Genomic DNA, 27,654 nt, shown 5'->3' on the forward strand with positions numbered 1-27,654 from the left:
CAGGGCTTGATGGCCGGCGTGGACACGATGGGCCGAAGGGCCTCTATCCGTGCTGTATAACTCTATAACACTCTAAAATGGAAGTTAAGTTAGCCTCTTCACAGGGTTGTGGAAAACAAGGGACTTCCATAACTTCCACTTCTACGGCTGAGGCATTAACCCATTTGCTTTCTTTACAAACGCTGATGGACCTGCTGTGTTTATCCACTATGTTGTGTTTATCTTCCACTCTCCTGTTGTTAGGGTATTAAGAGTTACGGAGCCAAGGTGGGTAGATGGGAATTAAGATACAGATCAGCCGTGATCTAATTGAATAGCAGAACAGGCTCGAGGGGCTGAATGGCCTACTCCTGTTCCTACGTTCCTAGCCGCAGTTAGCTTTTTACCCAAGTTTGCAGAAAATACTAAGCTAGAAGGTACAATGAACCGTGAAGAGCAAATAATGTTACAACGATAAAGCAAGAGGGCAGAACAATGGCAGATACAGTTTAACAGGGCCTCAGCTTCAATGCCCATTCCAAATGGGCACTACTCAGGTTAAATATTTTTCAGGGCCTTAATGAGCCTTGCAGTTTGGGTGTAAGTATAGTAGATAGGGATGCAATCTAGCAGATGTGGATGAGCAAAGGGATTTAAGGATCCAGTTAGATACGTCATTAAAAGCTGTCCTGATGCTAAAAAGGATCAGAAAGGTTAATAGGAAGTTGGCCTTCACATTAAAATACAGAATGTCAATGCAAGGAGATACTACTGCAGTTATACAGACTCCAGGTCCGTTTCAGATACAACTGAAGAGATATACTGTTCTCAGCAATCATGCGATGATACCTGGAACGAAGAGATTATTGGGGCTAAATTGGGCCAACTATCGCCCATTTTATAGGTGCTGCGCAGTCGCCTGAGGCCCCAAAATGACGGACAAGAAGCATGCCCACATTTCCGCCCACCATGTTGGGAAAGGACAAACAAGAGGCTTCCTTTACCCATGCCTGAAGCACGTCTTAGGCCATTTGCATTTGCAATACAGAGCCTAGCGCCTGCTTCAGGTCCCTGCTGTAACTTTGGTTTTGTCCTGACACAGCTAGGGCCAGCAATCTGATTTTCGCTCTGACGCCCCCCCCCCCCCCCCCCGTCTCCCGCCAATCTTCTTCCCACTCTCAGTTGCTCGCACCCCCACCCCGGTCCTCGACAGCACTCTCTCCACAGGGCGGGGGAGGGGAAATGATCCAGGGTCCCCGTTCCTGCTAGCTATCCAGTCACCCCTGCCAGAAAGTGCATGTGTGCATAGACGTTGGGTTAAGGATGGGATTGGATCTGGTTGGGATAGCCTCTATGGTTAAATAGCCTGTCAACACCCTTACATTACAACAGTCACTACACTTCAAAAGAATTTCGTTGCTTGTGAAGCGCTTTGGGACATTCTGAAGTCGTCAAAGGCACTATAATAAATGCAAGTTTTCTTTAGCATTCACACTTAAAGAATACCAATTCAGAGGAGGGTGGTGAGGGAGTGGAAGCCACTGGTGATCATGGGATTCTACCCAGGCTCAGGCGTTGCCTTTAGGGAAGGAGTGAAGAAACCAATTGCAAGCTGTTGATTTGACAGAAGAAAATTAGAATAAAAGAGGCGGCCACACTATTTAAATAGTCTTTTATTGAACCATCTGAGGCTCATAAGAACACATAACATACACTAGTCATAAGTGGTAATACAGCAAAGTTTCACTGCCAGCGTGAAGCCCCATCAGTGCTCCCATCTACCAAGGCTATGGACTGGGAGCAGAGACACACCGAATACACGCTCCAGTTCTCTAAATAAGACCTTTTCACCATGACAGGAAAAGGACCAACAGAGTACAAGAACTGCACAACTCCTATGTTACAGAGGAGAGACAGCCCCAGTACGTGAAATCCTTCTTAAAACAAAATGCTAACTCTGCAGGATTATCTTTGTCGGCTTATTTGTTTCGTGAACTGGTACCAGCCAACAACAAAGTAAACATATCACCAACAGGCTCTCCCAAACAAATTAAAATATAGTGGCCTTAATCCCTTCTCCCCGTACTTCTTGCACCCAGAAACGACCATTGGCGATACCAAAATAAAATATGATGTACTGCCAGGGAATATCCGTAAGGTTATCCTTTTAAAGACAGCATTGGTGGGGGGGTGGGGGGGGAGAATGGGGAGGAAAAAGGATTATGGAGACTAAAAGGGGAAGTTCCTTAGACCGAAGGGGTAATTTTAGGAGTCCGTGCTGCCGAGGGGTAGCCTCACCCAGCAGGAGCACCTATCGGTGAATCCATCCATTCAATCCATCATCAGACTCATAAGCCTACTCCTACTTGTAGTGAGGCTGTCCCTTGAGTACAGAAGATTAAGGGGTGATTTAATGAGTTGTTTAAGATGATTAAATGATTTGATAGGGTAGATAGAGAGAAACTATTTCCTCTGGTGGGGGGGCGGCGGGGGGGGGGGGGGGGGGGGGGGGGAGTCCAGAACAACGGGGCATAACCTTAAAATTAGAGCCAGGCGGTTCAGGGGTGATGTCAGGAAGCACATCTTCACACAAAGGGGAGTGGAAATCTGGAACTCTCTTCCCCCCAAAAAGCTGTTGAGGCTGGGGGTCAATTGGAAAATTTCAGAAGTGAGATTGATTGATACTCTTGCCTAACAAAAATCTATGGTTATGGAAGCAAGGCAGGTAGATGGGAGTTAAGATACAGATCAGCCATATATCTAAATGAATGGAGGAATAGGCATGAGGGGCTGAATGGCCTACTCCTGTTCCTATGTTCAATACACACCTATTCAGCAAATCACCGAATACAATGGCAAATGCTTTTTTCTTTTTGACATATTTTCCACATTAGGTTTCTACATGGGGGGGGGGGGGGGGGAGGGGGGAGGGTCCCTTTGGTCACCACAAAAACAATTATCAGCTTTGCTTAATATTTATTAAATCTGTCACTAGACGTTTTATTTAACACCTGGTCAAGATCTGTCGTGCTTTCTTCAGTCTGTCCAAGCGGCTGTGGAGAAACCTACGCTTCTCTGAGATGTCTTCCTCTTCCAATAGAAGCTCCTCCACCTGCTCTTTGCCCTGCAGCAGTTGCAGCATTTCACGCTGCAGCTTGTCCGCAGACTCCTGCAGGAGGTAGAATCGAAGTACCATAGGGACTAGGTCGGCCAGTCGGTGGGAAGCAATCTGAAATATAAAAGTAAATCCGCCGTCAAGCAGTCTTCTCCTCGGGCGGAGAGATGGGGGCAGGGGGGCGGGCTGTATAGGATGGTCTAGTTTTGCTTAAAGTTGTAAGTCAGTGAGGCCTGATCTAATTGAGTTGTTTAAGATGATTAAAGGATTCGATAGGGTAGATAGAGAGAAACTATTTCCTCCGGTGGGGCAGTCCGGAGCAAGGGGGCATAACCTTAAAATTAGAGCTAGGCTGTTCAGGGGTGATGTCAGGAAGCACATCTTCACACAAAGGGGAGTGGAAATCTGGAACTCTCTCCCCCAAAAAGCTGTTGAGGCTGGGGGTCAATTGGAAAATTGAGGGTGGTATGTGTAAAGGGGCCAGGGGTGGGGGTCAGGAATCTATGCACAATCTGTACATTAAGCTCATTAGGTTTTATGGTAACTAGGTGGCTTTTTTTATTATTATTCATCCACGGGATGTGGGCGTCGCTGGCAAGGCCGGCATTTATTGCCCATCCCTAATTGCCCTTGAGAAGGTGGTGGTGAGCCGCCTTCTTGAACCGCTGCAGTCCGTGTGGTGACGGTTCTCCCGCAGTGCTGTTAGGAAGGGAGTTCCAGGATTTTGACCCAGCGACGATGAAGGAACGGCGATATATTTCCAAGTCGGGATGGTGTGTGACTTGGAGGGGAACGTGCAGGTGGTGTTGTTCCCATGTACCTGCTGCCCTTGTCCTTCTAGGTGGTAGAGGTCGCGGGTTTGGGAGGTGCTGTCGAAGAAGCCTTGGCGAGTTGCTGCAGTGCATCCTGTGGATGGTACACACTGCAGACACTGTGCGCTGGTGGTGAAGGGAGTGAATGTTTAGGGTGGTGGATGGGGTGCCAATCAAGCGGGCTGCTTTATCTTGGATGGTGTCGAGCTTCTTGAGTGTTGGAGCTGCAACGCACCTAGAGTTCCTCAGCAACCATTCAGCTGCACATTTGGAATGGAGGCTGAAAAGGAGGCCACCATTTAAAAAAAATTAAAACTTTGGGCACCTCTGCTCTTGCCTAGTGCTCCATGGAACCATAGAAAATTTACAGCACAGTAGGGGCCAATTCGGCCCATTGTGTCCACGCCGGCTCGAAGAACAATCAGGTACCCATTCTAATCCCACCTTCCAGCACCCGGTCCGTAGCGCTGCAGCTTACAGCACTTTAGCTGCAGGTCCAGGGACTTTTTAAAAGAGTTGAGGGTCCCTGCCTCTACCACCAATTCGGGCAGCGAATTCCATACACCCACCACCCTCTGGGTAAAAAGGTTTTTCCTCATGTCCCCTCTAATCCCTCTGCCAATCAGCTTAAATCTATGTCCTCTAGTTCTTGAACTCTCCGCTAGGGGAAACAGGTACTTCCTGTCTACTCTATCTAGGCCCCTCATAATTTTGTACACCTCAATCAAGTCTCCCCTCAGCCACCTCTGCTCTGAGGAAAACAACCCCAGCCTATCCAATCTCTCCTCGTAGCTGCAATTTTCAAGCCCTGGCAACATTCTTGTAAATCTTCTCTGCACTCTCTCCAGAGCAATTACGTCCTTCCTGTAATGTGGTGACCAGAACTGCGCACAATACTCCAGCTGTGGCCTTACCAGCGTTTTATACAGTTCCATCATTACATCCCTGCTTTTGTATTCTATACCTCGGCTAATAATGGAGAGCATTCCGTATGCCTTCTTCACAACCTTATCTACCTGTACTGCCACCCTCAGGGACCTGTGCACGTGCACTCCAAGGTCTCTCACTTCCTCTATCCCTCTCAATATATTCCCATTGACTGCGTATTCCCTTTTACTGTTCACCCTCCCTAAGTGCATTACCTCACACTTCTCGGGGTCGAACTCCATTTGCCACTTTTCCGCCCATTCCACCAACCCATTGATATCTTCTTCACTATCAACTACACGGCCAATTTTTGTGTCGTCTGCAAATTTGCCAATCATGCCTCCTACATTCAAGTCCAAATCATTAATATATACCACAAACAGCAAGGGACCCAACACTGAGGCCTGTGGCACACCACTGGAAACGGATTTCCATTTGCCAAGACTTCCATCGACTTTTACCCTTTGTTTCCTGTTACTGAGCCAATTTTGGATCCAATTCGCCACATTTCCTTGTATCTCATGGGCTTTTACCTTTCTGGCCAGTCTGCCATGTGGGACCTTGTCAAATGCCTTACTAAGATCCATATAGACAACATCCACTGCACTACCCTCATCAATCCTCCTTGTCACTTCCTCAAAGAATTCAATCAGATTTGTAAGGCATGACCTTCCCTGAACAAATCCATGCTGACTATCCCTGATTAAACCATGCCTTTTCAAGTGACAGAATCAATCCTGAGAGATAGGATAACTAATAGTTTGCCCACCTCCGAGGTAAGACTAACTGGCCTATAATTGTTCGGCCTTTCCCTCGTATCCTTTTTAAACAATGGTACGTTTGCAGTCTTCCAGTCCTCCGGTACCTCCCCTGTATCTAGTGAGGATTGGAAAATGATCCTCAGAGTATCTGCTATTTTCTCCCTGGCTTCCTTTAATAGCCTAGGAAACAATCCATCCGGCCCTGGTGGCTTATCAATTTTCAAGGATTCCAGTCCCTCTAGTACTTCCTCTCTCGTTATGTTTACCTTATCCAATATTTCACCTCTCCTCTTTAATTACTACGTGCGGATCATCCCTTTCCTTTGTGAATATGGAGACAAAATATTCATTTAAAACCCTACCCACATCCTCTGCTTCGACACACAAGTTATCCTTATCATCCCTGATAGGTCCCACCTTTTCCTTAGCTATCCTCTTGTTCTTAATGTACTGATAAAACATCTTTGGGTTTTCTTTAACCTTACTAGCTAATATTTTTTCATGCCCTCTCTTTGCTTTCCTTATTTCCTTTTTTACATCATCCCTGTACTTTCTATACTCCTCTAGGCTTTCTGCAGTATTTAGTTTTCTGTGACAGTCATAAGCTTTCTTTTTCCGCTTTATCTTGCCCCGTATACTTCTGGACAACCAGTGGGCTCTAAATTTGGCAGTGCCACCCTTTTTCTTTGAGAGGACATGTCTGCATTGTACCAGTAGAATTTCACTTTTTAGTGCCTCCCACTGGCTTGCCACTGATTTCTCCTCAAGTAGTTGTGTCCAGTCCACTTCTGCCAAATCACCTCTTAGTTCTGTAAAATTTGCCTTCCCCCAATTTAAAACGTTTACTCCTGATTTAACTCTGCCCTTTTCCATAATAATGCTAAAACTAACTGAATTGTGGTCACTATCCCCAATATAGTCACCCACTGTCACTTCACTCACTTGCCCATCTTCATTTCCCAGGACTAAATCTAGAATTGCATCCCCTCTTGTTGGGCTTATCACGTACTGGCTAGAAAAGTTCTCCTGGACACCGATCAAGAATTTTGCGCCCTCTTTTGCCCCTCACACTATTTGAATCCCAGTTGATGTTAGGGTAGTTGAAGTCCCCTACTATTATTGTCCTCTTATTTTTGCACTCAGAAATTTGTTCTTCTATCTCCCTTTCGCTATTCGGGGGTCTATAGTACACTCCTAGTAGTGTGACTGTCCCTTTTTTATTTCTTAGCTCAACCCATATGGCCTTGATTGATGATCCATTTAGCATATCATCCCTTCTCACAACTGTAATTGATTCTTTAACCAATAATGCTACCCGCCCTCCTTTTTTATCACCCACTCTATCCTGCCTGAAAACTCTATATCCAGGGATATTGAGCTGCCAATTATCCCCCTCTTTAAGCCAGGTTTCCATTATAGCAATGATATCATGCTGCCATGTGTCTATCTGTGCCCTTAGCTCATCTGCTTTGTTTGTAATACTCCTTGCATTGAAGTATATACCCTTTAACCCCATCAAATTCCTGTGCTGAACACTATTTAACCTTTGCTTCTTTTGCCTTTCTGAGTCACTAACTACGTCACTAACTGCTTTTTTACTTCCTGTTTCCTGGTCTGAATTTGTCCTATCTGCACCTGCCCTTTGGTTCCCATCCCCCTGCCATACTAGTTTAAACCCTCCCCAACAGAACTAACAAATGCCCCCGCGAGGATATTGGTCCCGGCTTGGGTGCAACCCGTCCAGCTTGTACAGGTCCCGCCTTTCCCAGAATCGGTCCCAATGCCTCAGGAATTTAAACCCTCCCCCCTACACCATCTCTCAAGCCATGCATTCATCTGGTCTATTCTGCTATTGCTGCTCTCACTAGCATGTGGCACTGGGAATAATCCTGAGATTACTACCTTAGAGGCCCTACTTTTTAATTTATTTCCTAACTCCCTATATTCTGCTTACAGGACCTCATCCCATTTTTTTACCGATGTCGTTGTTACTGATATGGACCATGACCTCTGGCTGTTCACCCTCCCCCTTCAGAATGCCCTGCAGCTGCTCCGTGACATCCTTGACCCTAGCACCAGGGAGGCAACATACCATCCTTGAGTCACGTCTGCGGCCGCAGAAACGCCTATCTGTTCCCCTTACGATGGAATCCCCTATCACTATTGCTCTCCATTCTTTTTCCTCCCCTCCTGTGCAGCTGAGTCACTCATGGTGCCACGGTCTTGGCACTTGCTGCATTCCCCTGATAAGCCATCTCCCCCAACAATATCCAAAGCGGAATATCTGTTTGAGAGGGAGATGGCCCCAGGGGACTCCTGCTCTACCTGCCTAGTCCTTTTACTTTGCCTGGCGGTCACCCATTTCCTTTCTGCCTGCATAATCTTTACCTGCGGTGTGACCACCTCACTGAACGTGCTATCCACAATAATCTCAGCATCGCAGATGCTCCACAGTGAATCCACCCACACCTCCAGCTCCAAAATGCAGTTAGCCAGTAGCTGCAGCTGGACACACTTCCTGCACACATGGTCGACAGGGACACCGGTAGTGTCCATGACTTCCCACATAGTGCAGGAGGAGCATATCACGGGTGCGAGCTCTGCTGCCATGACTTGCCTTAGATTAAGCTCGTTAGTTACTCCCTTTAAGGAGTTTACTTCTTTAAATTACTCTTAATTTAGAGAATGTTAACTACACTAGAGACCTTGATTCACTAAAAAATACTACTTGCTATAACTAAATTAAGTTTAGTTTTTTTTTTAATTTAGTTTTATGCTATAAGTTACTGAGCCCACAGTCCTAAGAAAGAAAACAGAAGAGATACTCACCACCAACCACCTACCTGCCTTACCTGTGACATCACACTACAGTTTGGTTTTGTTGTTGCTGTGACCCACTCTCGGTACGCTCCGCTCTGCTGTCTAAACAAATTCACCTCACCCCTTACTGTACCGAATCCCCTCACTCACTCACCAAATTCCCAATTATAGACACTGTCAAAACCAGATGCGTCAATAGCTGCTGCTCCATGCATTAGCAAAACCCTTCTGAATTTATGCTAGCTAGAATGCCAATCACCTGAGTCAGCCCCAGCTGACAGTAGATTACCAGTTCTAACCAGTCACCTAATTAACTAGGTGACCAGCTGCCACTTCAGGCTGCTTGTTTACCACTAACTGAAAACTGCAAGTTAAGATTAAATTTAAGTTAAATGCTTCATGCCAAACTTAGTCAAATTTTAGATAAAGATCAACCCTTAAAAATCCCCTTACTCACCAAATTCCCAATTATAGACTCTGTTGAAACCAGACTCCATTGCCCTCAATGCTGGGAAAGTGCCTGATATACAACGTGTAGTTAAAGCCCCTTCATGGGTGCAGCACGAAATGAGTGGGCAGCACAAACGATCAACCATGCCCACTGGATACAACAGAATTGTTGGTTTATCGTTAAACGTGGAATCATACGGGTCCTTGGAAACTCACCTGGTAATAGGTCTCTAAATGAATGGACATTGCGGTGACATCAGTACTGACAGAAATCAGCTGATGGCTCGCTTGGTCTGGTCTCTCATAGTCGCCCTGTACTTCATTCAGCTTGTTGCAGTAAATGATGTCCTGACAGTAGACCATTTTCTCCATCTTGAACAGAGTCTTCAGCATCTTCCCTGCTTCCATTTCCTGCATCTGACGAATTTCGTCAATTGTGCTCTGTGGGGGACATAAGCCAGTGTGTTGTTCAGAAGTATTTTACAAGGACTGACCAGATGGTTTGCAATGGTCTCTTCCATTCCTGGACACGGCCATGTTTTTAAACTCTTTAAATAAAAGGCATGGATGACAAATTATTGTATGTTTGTTTCCATATTTCCCTCCCCCGCCCCCCCCAGTGCACACAAACACAATGAGGTAGAAATTGGTATGCGTTTCACCCATTTTTCAGGTCTGAAACGGGCGCCATGAGGTCCCAATTTTGCAGCATGATGTCCCAAGCCAGCATTCCACCCGACGCCGTATTAGTCTGGGCGCTCATTTAGGCGTCCCTAACGACTGCCTGAAACACAGGCTTCATTAAAATATGTTAATAAGGGTCCTGTGACTGAGTCAGGACCCTTGTGAGGAATTGGTGTCTGGGAGCACCTGAGACGTCACTTCCTAAATCCAATTGCAGTGCCCCATTACTTAGATCAGCACAGAACGGGGAAGCTCTCATCAGATCGACTTATTTCCCTTTGGTCATTTTTGCTCCAAGATACTCCATTCACATTCATTCTCCTCTAATGGATTCTGACTCCGTTTTTCCAGACGCATCACTCATTCTCACTCCCCTCAAATATAGAAACAAGGAGATCAGTCTTCTAAGTACCTTGATGCTTTTCATTAGGTTTGGCAACCCATCAAAATGCTGCAAAGCCAAATTGTTAAACACCGACTGGACCAGGTCTGTAAGGGAAACAAGAGATAGATCAATTATGATGCCATTTCTTTTATTATGTTTCCAACGCCTTCCTTTTGTAAGTGTTCCTCAGTGGGGTGCAGTCCTACCAAGCTGCTTAAAGGGGAAGGTAACTACAGAGGAGTAGCATCACTAAGTCCAAAATAAGATACAACTTCCTAATTATGGACTCCATTCAACATTTAATCTGCTGAGGAATGAGTGTCCTGAAAAGCCTCCCTGTGACCCAAAGATGAATCAAGTAAAACTCCAGAACATTTACTCAACCTCACATCTGAACACTATTTGTGCTTAACTAGTTCCCTTTCTTGCCAAACCGTTTCCATGGACGCAGAGGCTCAGTAACCATCACATTCCAGAGATTCCAATCTCCAGCTGTAATTATTGTTATAACCATCAATCCAGTTGTTCCTAACCAGATATTTACCCAACTCCTTTCTAAAGGTGACAATCTTCAATGCGATAAACTACATTCCCACAATTCTGCCAAAACACAGGAACAGGAACAGGCCAGCCACTCGAGCCTGTTCCGCCATTCAATTAGATCATGGCTGATCTCTACCTCAACTCCACTTACCCACCTGTGATCCATATCCCTTGATACCCTTACCCAACAAAAATCTATTGATGCTGAAAATTTCAATTGACCCAGCATCCACAGCCTTTTAGGGGAGAGAGTTACCAGATTTCAAATACCCCTTGTGTGAAAAAATGCTTCCTGATTTCACTCCTGAATGGTCTAGTTCTAAATTTAAGATTGTGCCCCTTGTTCTGGATTCCCCCATCAGAGGAAATACTTTCTCTATATCTGCCCTATCAAATCTCTATCATTTTAAAACAAATCCTTCTAAATTCAATCTTCCTCAAAGATTGACTATTACACTCCTCTAATTCTGCACTCTCAGCCCGGATTAAACAGCTGGTCTAAACCTACGCTATCCATTCCTCTCAGTACTTTGAAGTCCTGTATCATCTCCCCATCTCCAAAAAGAGGCTCCCTTCATTGCTTACCCGAAGATCAAGAATGATTAATGTCATTCTTCTGAACTCCGTCCAAACCCTCTCCACCAGATCACTCTCCTTTTAAAAGACGGTACTCCAAACTCTGGAACATGGGAACAGGAGTAGGCCATTCAGCCCCTCGAGCCTGTTCTGCCATTCAATTAGATCATGGCTGATCTGTATTTTATCTACCCGCCTTGGTTCCACCAATGCTCTATTTAAGGTGAAAATAACTTAGTTTGAACTGTAGCCAAAATGGCTCAAGATGAATCCCATTATTTAACTAGCCTTCTTGATAACAGCTTCACATTGGCCAGAAACTTTCAATGAATGATCAGAAATCACAATAACCTCTACTTTTTCAGTCCCTTGCTAAGACTCATTTTCATCGCTGTGGCTCAGTGGTACCATTCTCGGCTCCAAGTCAGAAGGTCGTGGGTTCAAGTCCCACTCCAGATACTTGAGCACAAAATCTAGGCTGACACTGCAGTGCAGTACTGAGGGAGTGCTGCACTGTCAGACGTGCCGTCTTTCGGATGACACGTTAAACCGAGGCCCTGTCTGCCCTCTCAGGTGGACGGAAAAGATCCCACGGCACTATTTGAAGACGAGCAGGGGACTTCTCCATAGCTTCCTGGCCAACCAACATCACTAGAACAGACGATCTGGTCATTTATCTCATTGCTGTTTGTAGGAGCTTACTGTGCGCAAATTGGCTGCTGCATGTCCCGACATTGCAACAGTGACTACACTTCAAAAAGTACTTAATTGGTCGTGAAGCACTTTGGAATGTCCTGAGGTCGTGAAAGGCGCTATATAAATGCAAGTCCTTTCCTTTTCCTTTATTGTGCAGTTTTTTTAATGATGTAGAGTGCAGCGTAGATTGTACATGTTACCTGCTATCTCTTTCAACATTGTGTGGCATGGAGGCTCCAAATTCACGATCTGTTTCTTGGCTAGTGACTCAAAGATTCTGTAATTGGTGAATCCAGGTAATTCTCTCCCGCGGGATTTCTCAGTGTACTCCGACACTTTATCTCTCATTATATCTTTGACTGCAAAAAAAAAAATTAAAGATCAAAACCATTCTTACTAGTGGGCCTGCATTTCAAAGTCCAGTGATCCATTTTGTGTTTTTCATACTATCTTTTTCCAGTGCAGTTTAAGTTATTTATTTAAAGGTACAGTGAGCCAGGCCTCTGTTCCTTTTTTCTGACCTTTGCTCCAAGGAAAATGGGTGCTCCTCAGGGGAGGGAGGCCAGTAAATTCGGCTCTAATATTTTTAGATTCATCAGTAGCAAATTGGTTCCTCACTCATAACAACAACAACTTGCATTTATTGAAGGTAAAAAAAAAATCCCATGTGCTTCGCAAATGGGAATAGAGAGGGGATTAGATGCCGAGTCAGAGAGGAGGGTGAGGCATGGTAACTGAAGGCTTGGTCAAAGAGATGGGTTCAAGAAGGTTTTTAAAAGGTGGAGAGATAAGCGAAGAGCTGAAGGGAGCTCCACAGAAAGGGCTGAGGCGTCGGAAGGCACTGCCACTGATGGTGGGGTGAAAGGAAGGACGATGCACGAAAGGCCAGAGTATTTCAACCATCAGTTTGGCTCAGTGGGAGCACTCTTGCCTCTGACCCAGAAGGTTGTGGGCTCAAACTCTACTCCTGAGAGTTGAGCACATAATCTAGGCTAACTCGCCAGTGCAGTACTGAGGGAGTGTTGCACTGTCAAGAGGTGGCGTCCTTCAGACGCAACGTTAAAGCGAGGTCCCGTCTGCTGGCTCAGGTGGAAGCAAAAGATCCCATGGTGCTATTTGAAGAAAAGCAGAGCGTTCTCCTGGTGACCTAGCCAACGATGATCCGTCAACCAACAGCACCAAAGAAGAGTATCTGGTCATTCATCTCATTGCTGTCGGTGGGACCTTGTTGAACACAAATTGGCCACATTGTTTTCCTACACCTCGAAAGTAATTCATTGGTTATGAAGCACTTTGAGAAGTCCTGAAGACATGATAGGCAGTATATAAATGCAAGATCTTTCATAAACCGCATTCATTCACTTGATGAAGCTTAGTGCCCAATCACAATGCTAATGCTGTCTTCGCCATACCAACTGGAATACTTACACTCGGACTCATCTTCATCAAGGAGGCCATGCCACTTCCCAAAACTCTTTCGCACCACTGTATATAATTTCAAATCATCATCGTACTCCCTTGAATATTCTCCAGATGTTAAACTGAAGATGTCATCAGTGTAGGCTCTAATTTTCTGGAGTTAGTGCAAAAATAACATTTCAGTTAGTCTTTAACTGTATCGTGACCATTAAACCCAAGCCAGCATCTTTCACTTCCCGTTTCTACACATTGATTTTTAAAAATATAATTGGTGATATTTCTCTGCTTGACAAAATGGAGATTGTTAGCTCTGGGGAAAGTAACAATATCCCAGTGCAGGCAGCCAGTGTCAGCAGGTATAGTCACATCTACAAGGAAGTCAGGAGTGTGATGGAATACTCTCCATTTGCCTGGATGAGTGCAGCTCCAACAACACTCAACAAGCTCGACACCATCCAGGACAAAGCAGCCCGCTTGATTGACACCCCATCTACCACTCTAAACATTCACTCCCTTCACCACCGGCGCACTGTGGCTGCAGTGTGTACCATCCACAGGATGCACTGCAGCAACTCGCCAAGGCTTCTTCGACAGCACCTCCCAAACCCGCGACCTCTACCACCTAGAAGGACAAGGGCAGCAGGTACATGGGAACAACACCACCTGCACGTTCCCCTCCAAGTCACACACCATTCTGACTTGGAAATATATCGCCGTTCCTTCATCGTCGATGAGTCAAAATCCTGGAACTCCCTTCCTAACAGCACTGTGGGAGAACCTTCACCACACAGACTGCTGCGGTTCAAGAAGGCGGCTCACCACCACCTTCTCAAGGGCAATTAGGGATGGGCAATAAATGCCGGCCTCGGCAGCGACGCCCACATCCCATGAACAAATTTTTAAAATGCCATACGGTTGCATTAAACATTCATCCACTACAGGTTATCAATTGTGTCAAAACATAAAAGTTTGTCACTTATGTGTGGTATCATCGCTATTAGAATTACCAACATCTCCTTCCCCATACTAAAGAAGGTTTGTTATATTGTTGTTATAGTTCCCAACAATCCAGTATCAAATAAAAGAGGATTTATTATGATTAAAAATTCTGTACAAACTCCATCTCATCATAGTATCGTAGGTACAGCATAGAAGGCCATTCGTCCTATTATGCCTGTGCCAGCTCTTTGAGAGAGCTATCCAATTAGTCCCATTCCTCTGCTTTTTCCCCTTAACCTTGTAAATTTTTTCCCTTCAAGTATTTGCAAATTCCCTTTTGAAAATTACAATTCAATTTGCTTCCACCACCCTTTCAGGCAGTGCATTCCAGATCATTACAACTCGCTACATGAAAAAATGTTTCCTCATGTCGCCTCTGGCTCTTTTGCCGATCACCTTAAATCTGTGTCCTCTGGTTACCGACCCTTCTGCCACTGGAAACAGTTTCTCCTCATTTATTCTATCAAAACCCTTCATGATTTTGAACACCTCTTGAGAACTAACTTTCAATGATTGCTTAATTGAAACATTGACAGTGAAGGGAAGAGTCTGTAGTTAAACTGACATCTATCAATCCAAGATTTCCCCAAACTTTTTGTTATGAAGCCAAACCTCCTTTTAGAAAGAACCCTTCATGAGCTCGCTCTTGCACTTACATCAATGAGGAAAGGAATTTTATCCTCGTCATCAGCTGGTACTTCCGATCCCAGCATCTCCAGTTCCCTACCAGTTTCAGCAATTTTGCACCGAACCTCATTTTCAATAGTTGGCAGGGTTTTCTTTAAAGAGAAAAGGAATTGAAAGCATGTTACTTTAAGCAAACAGAGGGCATTAAACAGGCAGAGATACTTTTCTCTCCCAATTGAGAAACTGCTTCTATTTCCTCTAACTTTTCACCCTTTTGACATCTTCAACTACCAGTCTTGACACTTCACCTTGTTTCAGGAAAGAAATGACGTCAATGCCCTGAGCCTTAACAGTTCTTTCATATTCCTGACGAGGGAGTGGCCAATTGGTTCGGATATTTGAAATATTTGAAAAACTCTGTTGTGCTCCTCCCTCACCGCTATTTCTAAAATATATCTTATTTCCTTCCCCTCCTTAGGCCAAACAACCTGGTCCCAATGGCACGCTTGAGCTGACTAATGGGAGATGCCGATACAACTCCCTGCCCAACCTACAAAGAGAGGACTTACTAATGCAAACATGTCGTCCTACCAGATAATGGTACAGAGCTGTATGCTGCCTCATTGAACAACCTCATCGGTACTAAAATTCCCACTGACTTCATAGCTCCTGCCACAATATATACCCTGGGACTAGGCATGTGCTTATAGTTTTAGTCTTACGAGATAATTGAACCTCTTTAAGTTATCAGATTTTATTAAAACTTTGGACTTAGATGCAGCTGGATTTTTCTTCAGTTCAATTCTACTACTCTATATGTTATGGAGGGATCTATCCATTTAGATCGATAAGTTAAGATGAACTAAATGGAGTTCCTCATCCTGCACCTTTGTGTTGCTGAATGAGAACACCAGAGGAACTCTCTTGCTCTTCTTCAAATAGTGCCTCGGGATCTCTTGTATCCATCTGAGCCGGCAGACAGGTCTTGGTTTAACATCTTATCTGAAAGATGGCACCTCAGACAATGCGGCACTCCCTTAGTACTGCACTAACCTGTCAACCTAGATTATGTGCCCAAGACCTAAAGTGGGACTTGAAGCCACAACCCTTTGGTTCAGACGTGAGTGCGCTATCAACGGAGAAAACCTGACAAGCAGAGGATTAGTACTAGTGGGAGAGAAGTTATAAAGAATTTCTTCACTTAGAATGAGAGGATACAACTATCAGGAAACACTGAACAGGCTGGGGCTCTCTTCTCTAGAAAAGAGAAGATTGAGGGGTGGCCTGATAGAGGTCTTTAAAATTATTAAAGGGTTTGATAGGGTAGATGTAGAGAAGATGTTTCCACTTGTGGGGGAGTCCAAAACTAGGAGCCATCAATGCAAGACAGTCACTAATAAATCCAATAAGGAATTCAGGAGAAATTTCTTTACCCAGACAGTGGTTAGAATGTGGAACTCGCTACCACAAGGAGTAGTTAAGGCAACTAGCATAGATGCATTTAAGGGGAAGCTAGATAAACACACGAGGGAGAAAGGAATAGAAGGGTTAGATGAAATAAGGTGGGAGGAGGCTCATGTGGAGCATAAACACCGGCATAGACCTGTGGGGCCGAATGGCCTGTTTCTGTTCTGTAAAATTCTACGTAATTCTACGTAACAATGCTAATTAGAACATGGATTGCTGTTGGTGACTGAAGTGTGGTCAATAACAATAAGCAATACGGAATTAGATAAATAGTGGATGAAGAAAAATATCAAAGGGAAGAAGGAAGGAGCAGGGAAGTAGGATTAGAGAAGATCGTTCTGCTGTGGAGCTAGCACTGGCTTTTCTCTGTGTTTCTATTACACTGGGTTCTGCAGTCACCATCAGTGCCTGCAAAAGTAAAGGTCCTCATTCTGTAAGAGGGAGTGGTCACTGACCCGGATCTGACCGACAAGTTCCGTGGTCAGTCTGGCAGCCACGCACTGAATTGTTGCCATTTTTTCTTCCAAGAGGGTCCTAAGTGACAAAAAAAAAAGCACATATCACATCAACATCACACTATAGATTCTTATGACTCTTCAGGGGAGAGATCGCCCGGGCCCAGTGAACAGCAGAATAATAGGCTGGTGGGAGCCCATGCCTGTAATTTAAATGGAAGGAAAATCGGGTGTTATGAGGCCCGGGAGTTAAAATGGGCCACGCCTCACGCCGGCGAGCCGGGAAGAGTTTGACCCTCTGTCACACCAGCCCCACGCTCGCCCGGAGTTCAAATCATGGCTAAAGACACGGGCCCCAAAATTCCTGGGTTTTGGGAAGGGCGTAGATTAAGATTTGCATCTTTGCAGTGCCAGGAATTTCTGACGGGGCCGATTTCCGTCAGGGTTCTGCTGGAGAAGCACGCAGCAGAAATTCTGTTCAGCTACAGGGCAGGCTGACAAAGTACCCGCCCTCACAGTGGCGGCCAGGTGCGAATGTCGTGAGTTAAGGTGGGGTGATGTCACCCCCAATGCGATTTCCACCTTCTCAACCCTCGAGAACGTGCATCGCTGTTTAAAGAGCGCAGATGACCAGGACCTGTTCATCAAGGCCAAAGTACTTAGTTAGAGGGACACTGCTTAACTTAGATTGATTGTGGAAACTGTTGGCCAGATCTTGGGGTTCACTGCACATATTGCAAAAAAGGTTTTTCACTTTTATACTCAGGAAGCCTTCCCATACATTCTACATTACCTTTGGTAAGTATTCCATTTCAAGAAAATTACTGAGCGCTGAGAGCTGCATAATGGGCGTCCCAATGAGAATCCTACTTCCCATGATCTGGAGGAAGAGGTGCTGCAGGAGGCCGTGAGGGAAGCCAGATTGAACAGGGAGCACCAGAGGACAGCCAGACCATACCAGCACTACCCATCCAGCAGGATCTACAGACCCAGGCCCACTTTCCGAGATCTTTCCCAGGAGCTCTACATAGTAACAGTTTCAGGAAAGAGAAGACCTTCAGTCCATCCAGCCCACCTATCCACAGTGCATTTCTAATAAATCTGAATCCCTCCATCTCATGGCAGGTGGGGGTGGGGGTAAGATCCCACTTCAGTCATGAAGCTTCGAAGGAGATCTGTTCACTGCCGCAGCCAGATCTGGAACCAAGGTCCGCAACACGGACGAATCTCACCGTGGCACAGAAAGTGAGCCCAGCTCTGAAATTTTATGCCACAGGATCAATCTAGTCAAACAGCCCCCTGACACTCATTCCCTCAGCTCGTATAAAAAAGTGGCCATTGGGGTGAGGTCCTCGAAAAAGAGATGAAAAATGCTAATGAGTTTTTACTAATTGATCGGAATCAATGTTTAGCGTGACATCACCCAACAGCGACCAGGCATTTAAGTGCATCAGAAACCTTTTCAAAGTATTTGGGAGGGAAGGCTGGAATCTGCCGAATTTTGAAAAACAAAATGTCAAGTGTCACTCATACATGTTTGCCATTGTGCAGCGACAATCCAAGTTTCGGAGTAAAAAAAGTGTCTTATTGTGAAAATGAGTCACAGTTGAATGAAGGAAGGAAAATGGCTAACTGGTACGTGGGGCTCCTGTTGTCTCCTAGGAGATTACAAAATGGCTGCCTCACGTGACAAGAATCGAAAAGGCACTACAAGTTGCTACAGGGCTGATTAAATATTGAAGACACCTTGCATTTATTTATTACATTTAGTAAAAATTAATCATAAAAGGTGGTGGGACCCTCGCTGGGAGTCTCCTGGATGGTCTGTTGTGGGTGGAGCCTCTGCCTATCCAAAACTAGGCGACCAAGTCAGGAGAGAGTGGCATTCCCTATGACGTGGAATCCCACTTTGCCGGTGTTGCATCACGCCTGGTAAGGGTAGTTTGCTCCTGGTCTGTAGAAGCAGTGGGCTACATAAGTTGATGGACCTTTTCTCATTTCACACGTAGGATTTTGAATTGAGGGGGGAGGGGTGGGTATGGCATGCATGAATCCTGAAGCGGGCGGCAAACCCAGGGAGACCAGGGACATGGAGGCCCAGCCGATCTTGATGGTCGGGCCTCATTACCATAAATCTTCCCTCTGAGCTGCCCGAGCCCGGCCAGATCCACTAACTGGCTGGCGAGCGGGAGCGTAAAATCGGTAGCAGGTGGCCATAGCGTGGGGCACAATCAGGGGAGGGTTGGGGCCTTCCTTGTGCGGCCTCTTCCGGCCAACGATCCACGTCCCAGCAGGTCAGGCCTGATGAGGAGGCCGTCACTGCTCCCCCCTTTCCCCCTCCCGCTCAACTAACATTGCCGATCGGATCCTGACGATGTCATCGGGCCCCGATCTGCATATTTAAAGAGGACCCCACTGCTTTCCCGTGGGAGTCCCACTCGCCTGCTCAAAAGAGCTGGTTAACTTCAGGACATGACGGGAAGGCAGCAGGATTAGAGGGGTGTGACTGCCCTCGTATGAACTGCCCCCCCCCGCCCGGTTTCCAAGGGCCCATAGTCTTATACTCTTGCCTTCATACCTTGCCATGGTACGTTTTCATATATGGTCATAAACAGGAAATACTACAGAGGAGAAACGCAGGTCAACAAAATAACCAAAGTTCCAATTTTGATTGGCCTGCTAAAGCCTTACCTGAAATGCTCATTCTGTTTGAAAAAAGCTTTTTCCCTCTCCAATGCCTCAGCCAAGGTCAATTGTTCATTAATGTCTTGCTGTCCACGGCACTTAACAACCATGTAACCTTTACTCAAAGCAACAACCTCATTCCTCATGATTTTAAGGATGGTATCTTCTGTCCCCTTGTCAACCAAGTCTGGCTTCGTTAATATACCTGCATATTCAAACGTCAATGATGGGAAAGCTTTAGTAATAGACAGTAGTCACAGGTCACAGTGCAGAAACAGGCCATTTGGCCCAACAAGTCTGTGCAGGTGTTTTGACTCTACATGAGGCCACCTGGTCAAATCTCACTCTCTTGCGTGCTCTCCATACTCATTAATATTCCACGTAATCTCATTTTTTCAGTTGGGAAATGGAATTCTTTTCTACAATGGGGATCCAGTGTCATATCAAATATTATTAGGTCAGGTAAAACGTGGGTCAAATACACCTGGAATGATAAGGACAGCAGGCGCATGGGAACACCATCACGTCCAAGCTTCCCTCCAAGTCACACCATCCTGTCTTGGAAATATATCGGCCGTTCCTTCATTGTCACTGGGCCAAAATCCTGGAACTCCCTACCTAACAGCATTGTGGGAGTACTTTCACCTCAAGGACTGCAGTGGTTCAAGAAGGCGGCCTACCACCACCTTCTCAAGGGCAACTAGCGTTGAGTAATAAATGTGAAGGCTGTGTGTTGTAAACCATCAGTGCAGCCTAGCAATCGCAATTTTACATCTTTGTGAAATGACTCTGTCCGCCATTTAAACTGAGGTGTTCCTGTTTATTTTATATGGGATGGTGCTTCTGTCAGAACAGCAGACAAAGTGATTTCATGCCAGTGCATTAAGCCGCCGCAGTTTCATTTCCAGGCTATTGGGCCCAAAAATCCAGGACCCTCCTGGCGGACTCCAGCAGGAACGTGGCAGAAGGACAGCAACTTAGGCGGCACCTGGTTACGCCAGATCCCGGCCTTCCCCCATAGTTTCCTGGATGGCCCGCCGGGGGAGAAGCTTCTGCCTGCCCCCTAACAAGGTCCACCTACACAAGAGGGTGTGAGGTCAGGTGGGAGGTGGTGGGGACTCCATATGTTGGAGGGTGCCCGCTTTCCCTGCCCTCGGAGGTACCCGACGTTTCATCGTTGACAGCGTGCCAGGTGAGGCCAGGCATATCGTGCCCCTGATCAGCAGAATTGGGGCCCATCGGAGAATCCAAGCTGGGGTCGTGACCTCCACCCATGAAGAAAAGGAATATTTTTTTTTTAATCTTTAAACTGCATCCTCCTTACAGCCTGCACAAGGAAAGATGACTTTCATCCATTCAGTCTGGGCTGGATTCAAATCCAGGCCCCAGAGTTAAGAAGACAGTGTTGCACTCAACTGGCCCACACTGTATTTATGTTAAACTAGTGATTGACTTAACAAGCCAAATCTTCCTGGAAACATAACGTGAATTCACAACGCACTCTGTTATTAATGCGCAAATTGGCCAGCAAGTTCAGGGGGTTAAGAGATAGACCGTGACGTGCAAATCTACAGAACTTGCTGGTCGATTTACGCCGCTCTGCTGTTTGCTTCACACATACTTTCGCCGCAGAAAGTGAGGTCTCATTATTAACAGTGCAGGTACCTTCTTAACGACGTGATCATTTTTAATGCAACCTCTCCGGCCCAGAAAGAAAACAATTTAAAGTGTTGAGTCTCGTTCTTGCAGGTAGTAAATTCTTTTTAAAAATTTCAAATTTCTCATTTTTTTTTCTTAATCTCGCTCTCTTAATCCAACCTTTCTTTCCCTCTCTTTATTTCTCTTTCTGTACCTGATTTGACTCTAATTCACCCGTTTTTCTTCCCCATCGTTCCTCTGTTTCTTTCTCAATCTTTAAATCTCATTGGTTAAGGAGATAGACTGTTGGTCCCGTTGCCCTCGCCACGCTGTTAGCAGCTCGCGCTCTAAGCGAGTTACGGCGCAAATTATATTCATGCTGAAGGCCACACTTGGAATACTGTGTACAGTTCTGGTCACCCTATTATAGAAAGGATATTATTAAACTAGAAAGAGTGCAGAAAAGATTTACTAGGATGCTACCGGGACTTGATGGTTTGACTTATAGGGAGAGGTTGGATAAACTGAGACTTTTTTCCCTGGAGAGTAGGAGGTTTAGGGGTGATCTTATAGAAGTCTATAAAATAATGAGGGGCATAGATCAGGTAGATAGTCAAAATCTTTTCCCAAAGGTAGGGGAGTCTATAACGAGGGGGCATAGATTTAAGGTGAGAGGGGAGAGATACAAAAGGGTCCAGAGGGGCAATTTTTTCACTCAAAGGGTGGTGAGTGTCTGGAACGAGCTGCCAGAGGCAGTAGTAGAGGCGGGTACAATTTTGTCTTTTCAAAAGCATTTGGACAGTTACATGGGTAAGATGCGTATAGAGGGATATGGGCCAAGTGCAGGCAATTGGGACTAGCTTAGTAGTATAAACTGGGCGACATGGACATGTTGGGCCGAAGGGCCTGTTTCCATGTTGTAAACTTCTATGAAAGGCGCACGCTGAGGGATGCCCCACTCCACCAAGATTTGGCCCGTTATTTCTGCAGAAGTCTAATCGCTAATTCACTGCTGTGATAAACATGGTACATGCTATTAAATAACTTGTTTTTTTAATTAGATTGCCCTAATACAGATATCTATGGAAGAAATATGGGTGAATGTTTCCAAAACCATTAGATTCGATGAACAGAGGGGCTCAAGAGCTCCCTTAAGAGAGAGGAATAAACAAACAACTTGCATAACATCAGAGAATGCTCCAGAGAATGTTCTGGATGGTTTATCTATTAAAGAGGGAGCCATAAGCAAAGTTGGATTTTTTTTTTGTTCATTCGTAGCATATGGGCATCGCTGGCAAGGCCAGCATTTAATGCCTATCCCTAGTTGCCCTTGGGAAGGTGGTGATGGGCCTTCTTCTTGAACCGCAGCAGTCCATGTGTTAAAGGTACTCGGACAATGCTGTTGGGTAGGGAGTTCCAGGATTTTGATCCTGCGATAACGAAGGAACCGGAGTAATATATGTCATAGGAAATGTGCAATATTTCAAGGCGTCAAATATCCATAGGAATTTAGGACAGGACACAGATACATTGGATACAGGCCTCCACCTACCCCTTACAAGGCAGTGGCATAAGAAAGGGCAGATGTGGGAGGTGGAGATTCCGAATGTCGGTGTTCCTGATTCCCCAACTACTCAGTTGGCAGGGGCAGAATCGGCAGCTGGCAGGCCTGGTGAGGCAAGCCATACAATGCCGTTGAATGTTGGAAGTGGGGCCCACCTGGGGATCCAGGCTACGAGTGTGGCTGGACAAAGAGGACCTTGGATCTTTGTTTGAAATTGTTTTTACACGCAGCCCCCCTACAAAAGGGGGAAAGGGGGGGCCAATCGGGGAAAGTTGGCAAATAGTTTTCAAGAAGGGACCTTCTCCCTCCCCACAGCAGGTCGGTCTTCAGCCAAACATGCCAGCCGCTTTAGCTGGCAGATGCCTTAGCTCCTCCCGCCCCACCCAGTCTGTGGGCACTGACCACTGCAATGTAAAACAGGGACCTCCCTCTGACCCCATGAACTTTAGCCAGGTCAGCAACGGAGTTCCTGAGCTCATCTCAGCACTTACGTCTGTATGCTCGCCTCCTTTCTCCCCCCTCCCTCCACCCTGCAGCCAAATTCTCTGTTAGTGATGGAGCCATAACCAATGTTAAGCAGAGAGAATTATAAGAACATAAGAAATAGGAGCAGGAGTTGGCCATACGGCCCCTCGAGCCTGCTCCGCCATTCAATCAGATCTCATGGCTGATCTTTGACCTCAACTCCACTTTCCCGCCCGATCTCCATATCCCTTGATTCCCTTAGAGTCCAAAAGTCTATCGATCTCAGCCTTGAATATATTCAATGACTCAGCATCCACAGCCCTCTGGGGTAGAGAATTCCAAAGATTCACAACCTTCTGCGTAAAGAAATTCCTCCTCATCTCAGTCTCGAACAGCTGACCCCTTATCCTGTGACTATGCCCCCTAGTTCTAGACTCTCTAGCCAGGGGAAACAATCTCTCAGCATCTACCCTGTCAAGCCCCTTAATAACCTCATATGTTTCAATGAGATCACCTCTCATTCTTATAAACTCCAGAGAGAATAGGCCCATTCTACTCAACCTCTCCTCATAGGACAACCCTCTCATCCCAGGAATCAATCTAGTGAACCTTCATTGCACTGCCTCCAAAGCAAGTGTATCCTTCCTTAGATAAGGAGACCAAATCTGTACACAGTACTCCAGGTGAGGTCTCACTAAAGCCCTGTACAATTGCAGCAAGACTTCCTTACTCTTGTACTCCAACCCCCTTGCAATAAAGGCCAACATACCATTTTCCTTCTAATTGCCTGCTGCACCTGCAAACTAACTTTTTATGTTTCTTGTACGAGGATACCCAAGTCTCTCTGTGCACCAACATTTAATAGTTTCTCACCGTTTAAAAAATATTCTGTTTTTCTATTCTTCTTACCAAAGTGAATAACCTCACATTTCCCCACAATATGCTCCATCTGCCACCTTCTTGCCCACTCACTTAACGTGTCTATGTCCCTTTGCAGACTCTTTGTGTCCTCCTCACAGCTTACTCTCTCTAGCTTTGTATTATCAGCAAACTGGGATACATTATACTCGGTCCCTTCATCTAAATCATTAATATAGATTATAAATAGCTGAGGCCCAAGCACAGATCCTTGCGGCACCCCACTAGTTACAGCCTGCCAACCTGAGAATGACCTGTTTATCCCTACTCTCTGTTTTCTGTCCTTTAACCAATCCTCTATCCATGCTAATATATTACCCCCAACCCCGTGAGCCCTTACCTTGTGTAACAACCTTTTATGTGGCACCTTATCGAATGCCTTTTGAAAATTCAAATATACTACATCCACTGGTTCCCCTTTTTCTACCCTGCTAGTTACATCCTCAAAAAACTCTAATAAATTTGTCAAACACGATTTCCCTTTCATAAAACCATGTTGACTCTGCCTAATCATATTATGATTTTCTAAGTACCCTGTTACCACTTCCTTAATAATGGATTCCAGCATTTTCCCCGACGACCGATGTCAGGTTAACTGGCCTGTAGTTCCCTGTTTTCTCTCTCCCTCCTTTCCTTCTTGAATAGCGGGGTTATATTTGCTACCTTCCAGACCACTCGGACCGGAAGGAGTTATGCAGAGAAGGGCATCATAAAACATGTCAATGAGTCGGGCGGGTAGAGTTCTGGAAACTTGGTGCCACTTTTACCACAGACGATGAAGCAGAGTTGCCCTTTTTTGCAAAGTCTGAAACTGGGCAGAGATCAGGATGGGGGTGAGAGTGGGAGTGAGTTCATGGGCTGAGATTTGTTGTTTGTTTTTGCTGCTGATGAAAATGAATTTTAAAATCTTCAACACTTTAACCAACACCTCCACATCCTGAGACAAAAAAAGAACTTCAATTTGAAAAAAAAACAACCTTTTGGTATTGATTTACATTTTAGAAACTCAGCCCACTCAAAACTCAGCTGCCAAAGTCCAGAGCAAAGAGGTGACAAACCTAATGGAGCAGGGCAGCGAAGGGGAAGAATATTATCACCCCTTTAGGTCGCAGCATAGGCTAATTTTCTATACATTTTTATATTTATAGTCGGAATAATCAGCCTTGTGCATTTTTACCACAACAAACCTCCGAAAGAAGTGAGAAGCTTTCTTCTTACCAACTGTTCTCCCTCCTGAAGGGTCTGCTTCCTGAGCCATTTTCAAGGCCTCTGTGGTCGCTATGTCAACGTTACATGGGATGACAACAAGATTAATGGTCTTATCTTCTCTAATGTAGGTACCGATCAGCTCCTTGATCTGAATGAATTGTGAAGAAAATCAATTCATTGAAGAAAAAAAAAAGACCTGCATTTGTCCAGCACCTTTCACCACCTCACAACATCCCAAAGCACATTACATTCAACTGAGTACTTTTGAAGTGTAATCACTGTTGTGATGTAGGAAATGCAGCAGCCAATTTGCACACAGGAAGGTCTCACGAACAGAAATGACCACATAATCTGTTTTTTTTAGGTGTTCGCCAAGACACCGGGGAGAGCACCCCTGCTCTTCTTCAAAATAGTGCCATGGGATCTTTTACATCCATCTGAGGGCAGATGGGGCCTCGGTTTAACACCTCATTCAAAAGACAGCAACTCCAACAGTGCAGCACTCCCTCAGTACTGCGCTGAAGTGTCAGGCTGGATTATGTGCTCAAGTCTCTGGAGTAAGACTTGAAACCACAACCTTCCGACTCAGAGGTAAGAGTGCTACCACTGAGCCAAGGCTGACACTGTGGAAAAAAGTGGAACTCAAATGTAATCAAGATCTTCAAATTGGAACTAGGAGTGAGCAAGAAAGGGCTGGACACAAGAGAAGACAGGGTCAGGTTTAGGAGAGCAGGAGCAAGAAGTGAGAAAAGCATGAGAAAAAAGAAGCAAGGGAAAGATGTAGGAGTGAGGCGGACAAGAGGGACAAAGAGTGAGGCGGACAAGAGGGACAAAGAGTGAGGCGGACAAGAGGGACAAAGAGTGAGGCAGACAAGAGGGACAAAGAGTGAGGCAGACAAGAGGGACAAAGAGTGAGGGAGGGGTGGGAGTGAGACAAACAAGAGGGACCAAAAATGAGACACACAGGTGAACCAGAAGCAAGAGAGAAGAAGGAGGGATTAGAGAGGAGGAAGAACCATGGCCAGGAGTGAGAGAGACTGTCTCTTTGGGTTTATTTTCTACTTTTTCCTAACTAAAGTTTTCAGGTAGCCAGCTGGGTGCTCAAAGATTATTTTGTGTCTGTGATTATGGCTTTGATCGTTTGCCAGCCCAACTGATGTATTCTACATTACCTGCTCTCCAATATCCTGTGGCTGGTTACCAACTGCAACTCTTGCAATTCCTGGCAGGTCAATTAATGTTAGGTCGGGGGCATTGCTCGACTCCACTTCCAGACTGATCAGCTCAGAGCTGATTCCAAGGTCCTTTCCAGCCATGGTGTTCTGAGCTGTAAACCAAACCAAACTCAATGGGGTGGATCTGGACTTTGTGCGATAGTGGAAAACGGGCGGGAGCAAGACGGCAGGCCGTTTTACACCTCTCCCAATTTTTATTTCCGTTGACTTCGAGAGAGATCGCACAAGGTCAAGATCTACCCCAATTATCAATCACACTGCACAATTCCTGAAAGAAATCCTGAAAATAAACTCACAGAACCGCAGAGCACACAGGTATAAGACACTGATTGTTTATCCCCCCTCTTCAGATCTGCCGCTGTCGTGTACCCCGAGAGGATACATAAGTGATCGGCGCTCGAGACTTCTGCAAGTGGCTGGGTCGGTATGGAAGAGGCTTACTGTGGTGACTCGGTCACCCTCCGGGGAAACCCCAAAGGGAATGCAATTTGACTTGGACGAGGACACAAAAACAGGCGGAATCGCTTCTAAAACCCTCTGACTTCAATGGAACTTAATATATTGGGCGGGATGTATAACGGGTGGCAGATGGGACACCGCCCGTTTTGCGTCCCCGCCCAAGTCAAAATATTACCCCCCCCCCCCCCCCCACCCACCGCATGCTGCATTTTCTTTCTCTGCCCTTCCTAAACACCATGGGCGCTAAATTGGGCCGTTTGTTTTGTGGGCCAAGATGTGCCGGACACCATCTTGGTATAGGAGTTAGCGCAGGCGCAGATAACGAACGCTGGAATCATGTAAAGTAGGGAGAAAATGGCTTCAATCAATGTGCAACGCTGATTTAAAGTGATAGACACCATTTTGGGACTTAACGCTCAACTCAACACACAGTCTTAACCCCGACCATCTGAACGTGTCTTAGAGTGCCTGGAGGAACCCCCACCAGCTCTATTTAAAGGGACCATGCAGGTTTCACAGGTTAGTGGCTGGATTATCGCTTCTGGCTGCACAGACATTTACAACTGTTTTTGGAGGTCTCCTAGACTTCAATACTAGGACGTGGGGACATAGCCTAACATTTAGAGCCAGGACGTGCAGGAGTGAAGTTAGGAAATGCTTCTACACGCAAAGGGTGGGAGACATTTGGAACGTTCTTCTGCAAACGGCAGTTGATACTAGCTCAATTGTGAATGTTAAATCTGAGATTAATAGATTTGTGTGAACC

The 27,654-nt window shown here is 45.6% G+C and overlaps 1 protein-coding gene across 2 annotated transcripts in view; it reads right to left on the reverse strand.

The window, feature by feature from the left end:
* Positions 1-1,636: 1,636 nt before the first annotated feature.
* The window catches only part of LOC137327468 (interferon-induced GTP-binding protein Mx3-like), a 30,549-nt gene continuing 4,531 nt past the window's right edge, over positions 1,637-27,654 (reverse strand). For both annotated transcript variants that reach the window (XM_067993319.1, XM_067993320.1), the window contains exons 4-13: positions 26,367-26,521; positions 25,204-25,342; positions 19,407-19,605; positions 16,716-16,794; positions 14,823-14,945; positions 13,177-13,321; positions 11,949-12,107; positions 9,961-10,037; positions 9,081-9,305; positions 1,637-3,208 (exon numbers count right to left, since the gene is read on the reverse strand). In XM_067993319.1, the coding sequence (XP_067849420.1) occupies positions 2,984-3,208; positions 9,081-9,305; positions 9,961-10,037; positions 11,949-12,107; positions 13,177-13,321; positions 14,823-14,945; positions 16,716-16,794; positions 19,407-19,605; positions 25,204-25,342; positions 26,367-26,521 (1,526 nt within the window). In that variant the 3' untranslated portion in view covers positions 1,637-2,983. The remainder of the gene's footprint in view (positions 3,209-9,080; positions 9,306-9,960; positions 10,038-11,948; positions 12,108-13,176; positions 13,322-14,822; positions 14,946-16,715; positions 16,795-19,406; positions 19,606-25,203; positions 25,343-26,366; positions 26,522-27,654) is intronic.

This window comes from Heptranchias perlo, chromosome 11 (assembly GCF_035084215.1).
Source record: "Heptranchias perlo isolate sHepPer1 chromosome 11, sHepPer1.hap1, whole genome shotgun sequence".
Taxonomy (NCBI): domain Eukaryota; kingdom Metazoa; phylum Chordata; class Chondrichthyes; order Hexanchiformes; family Hexanchidae; genus Heptranchias; species Heptranchias perlo.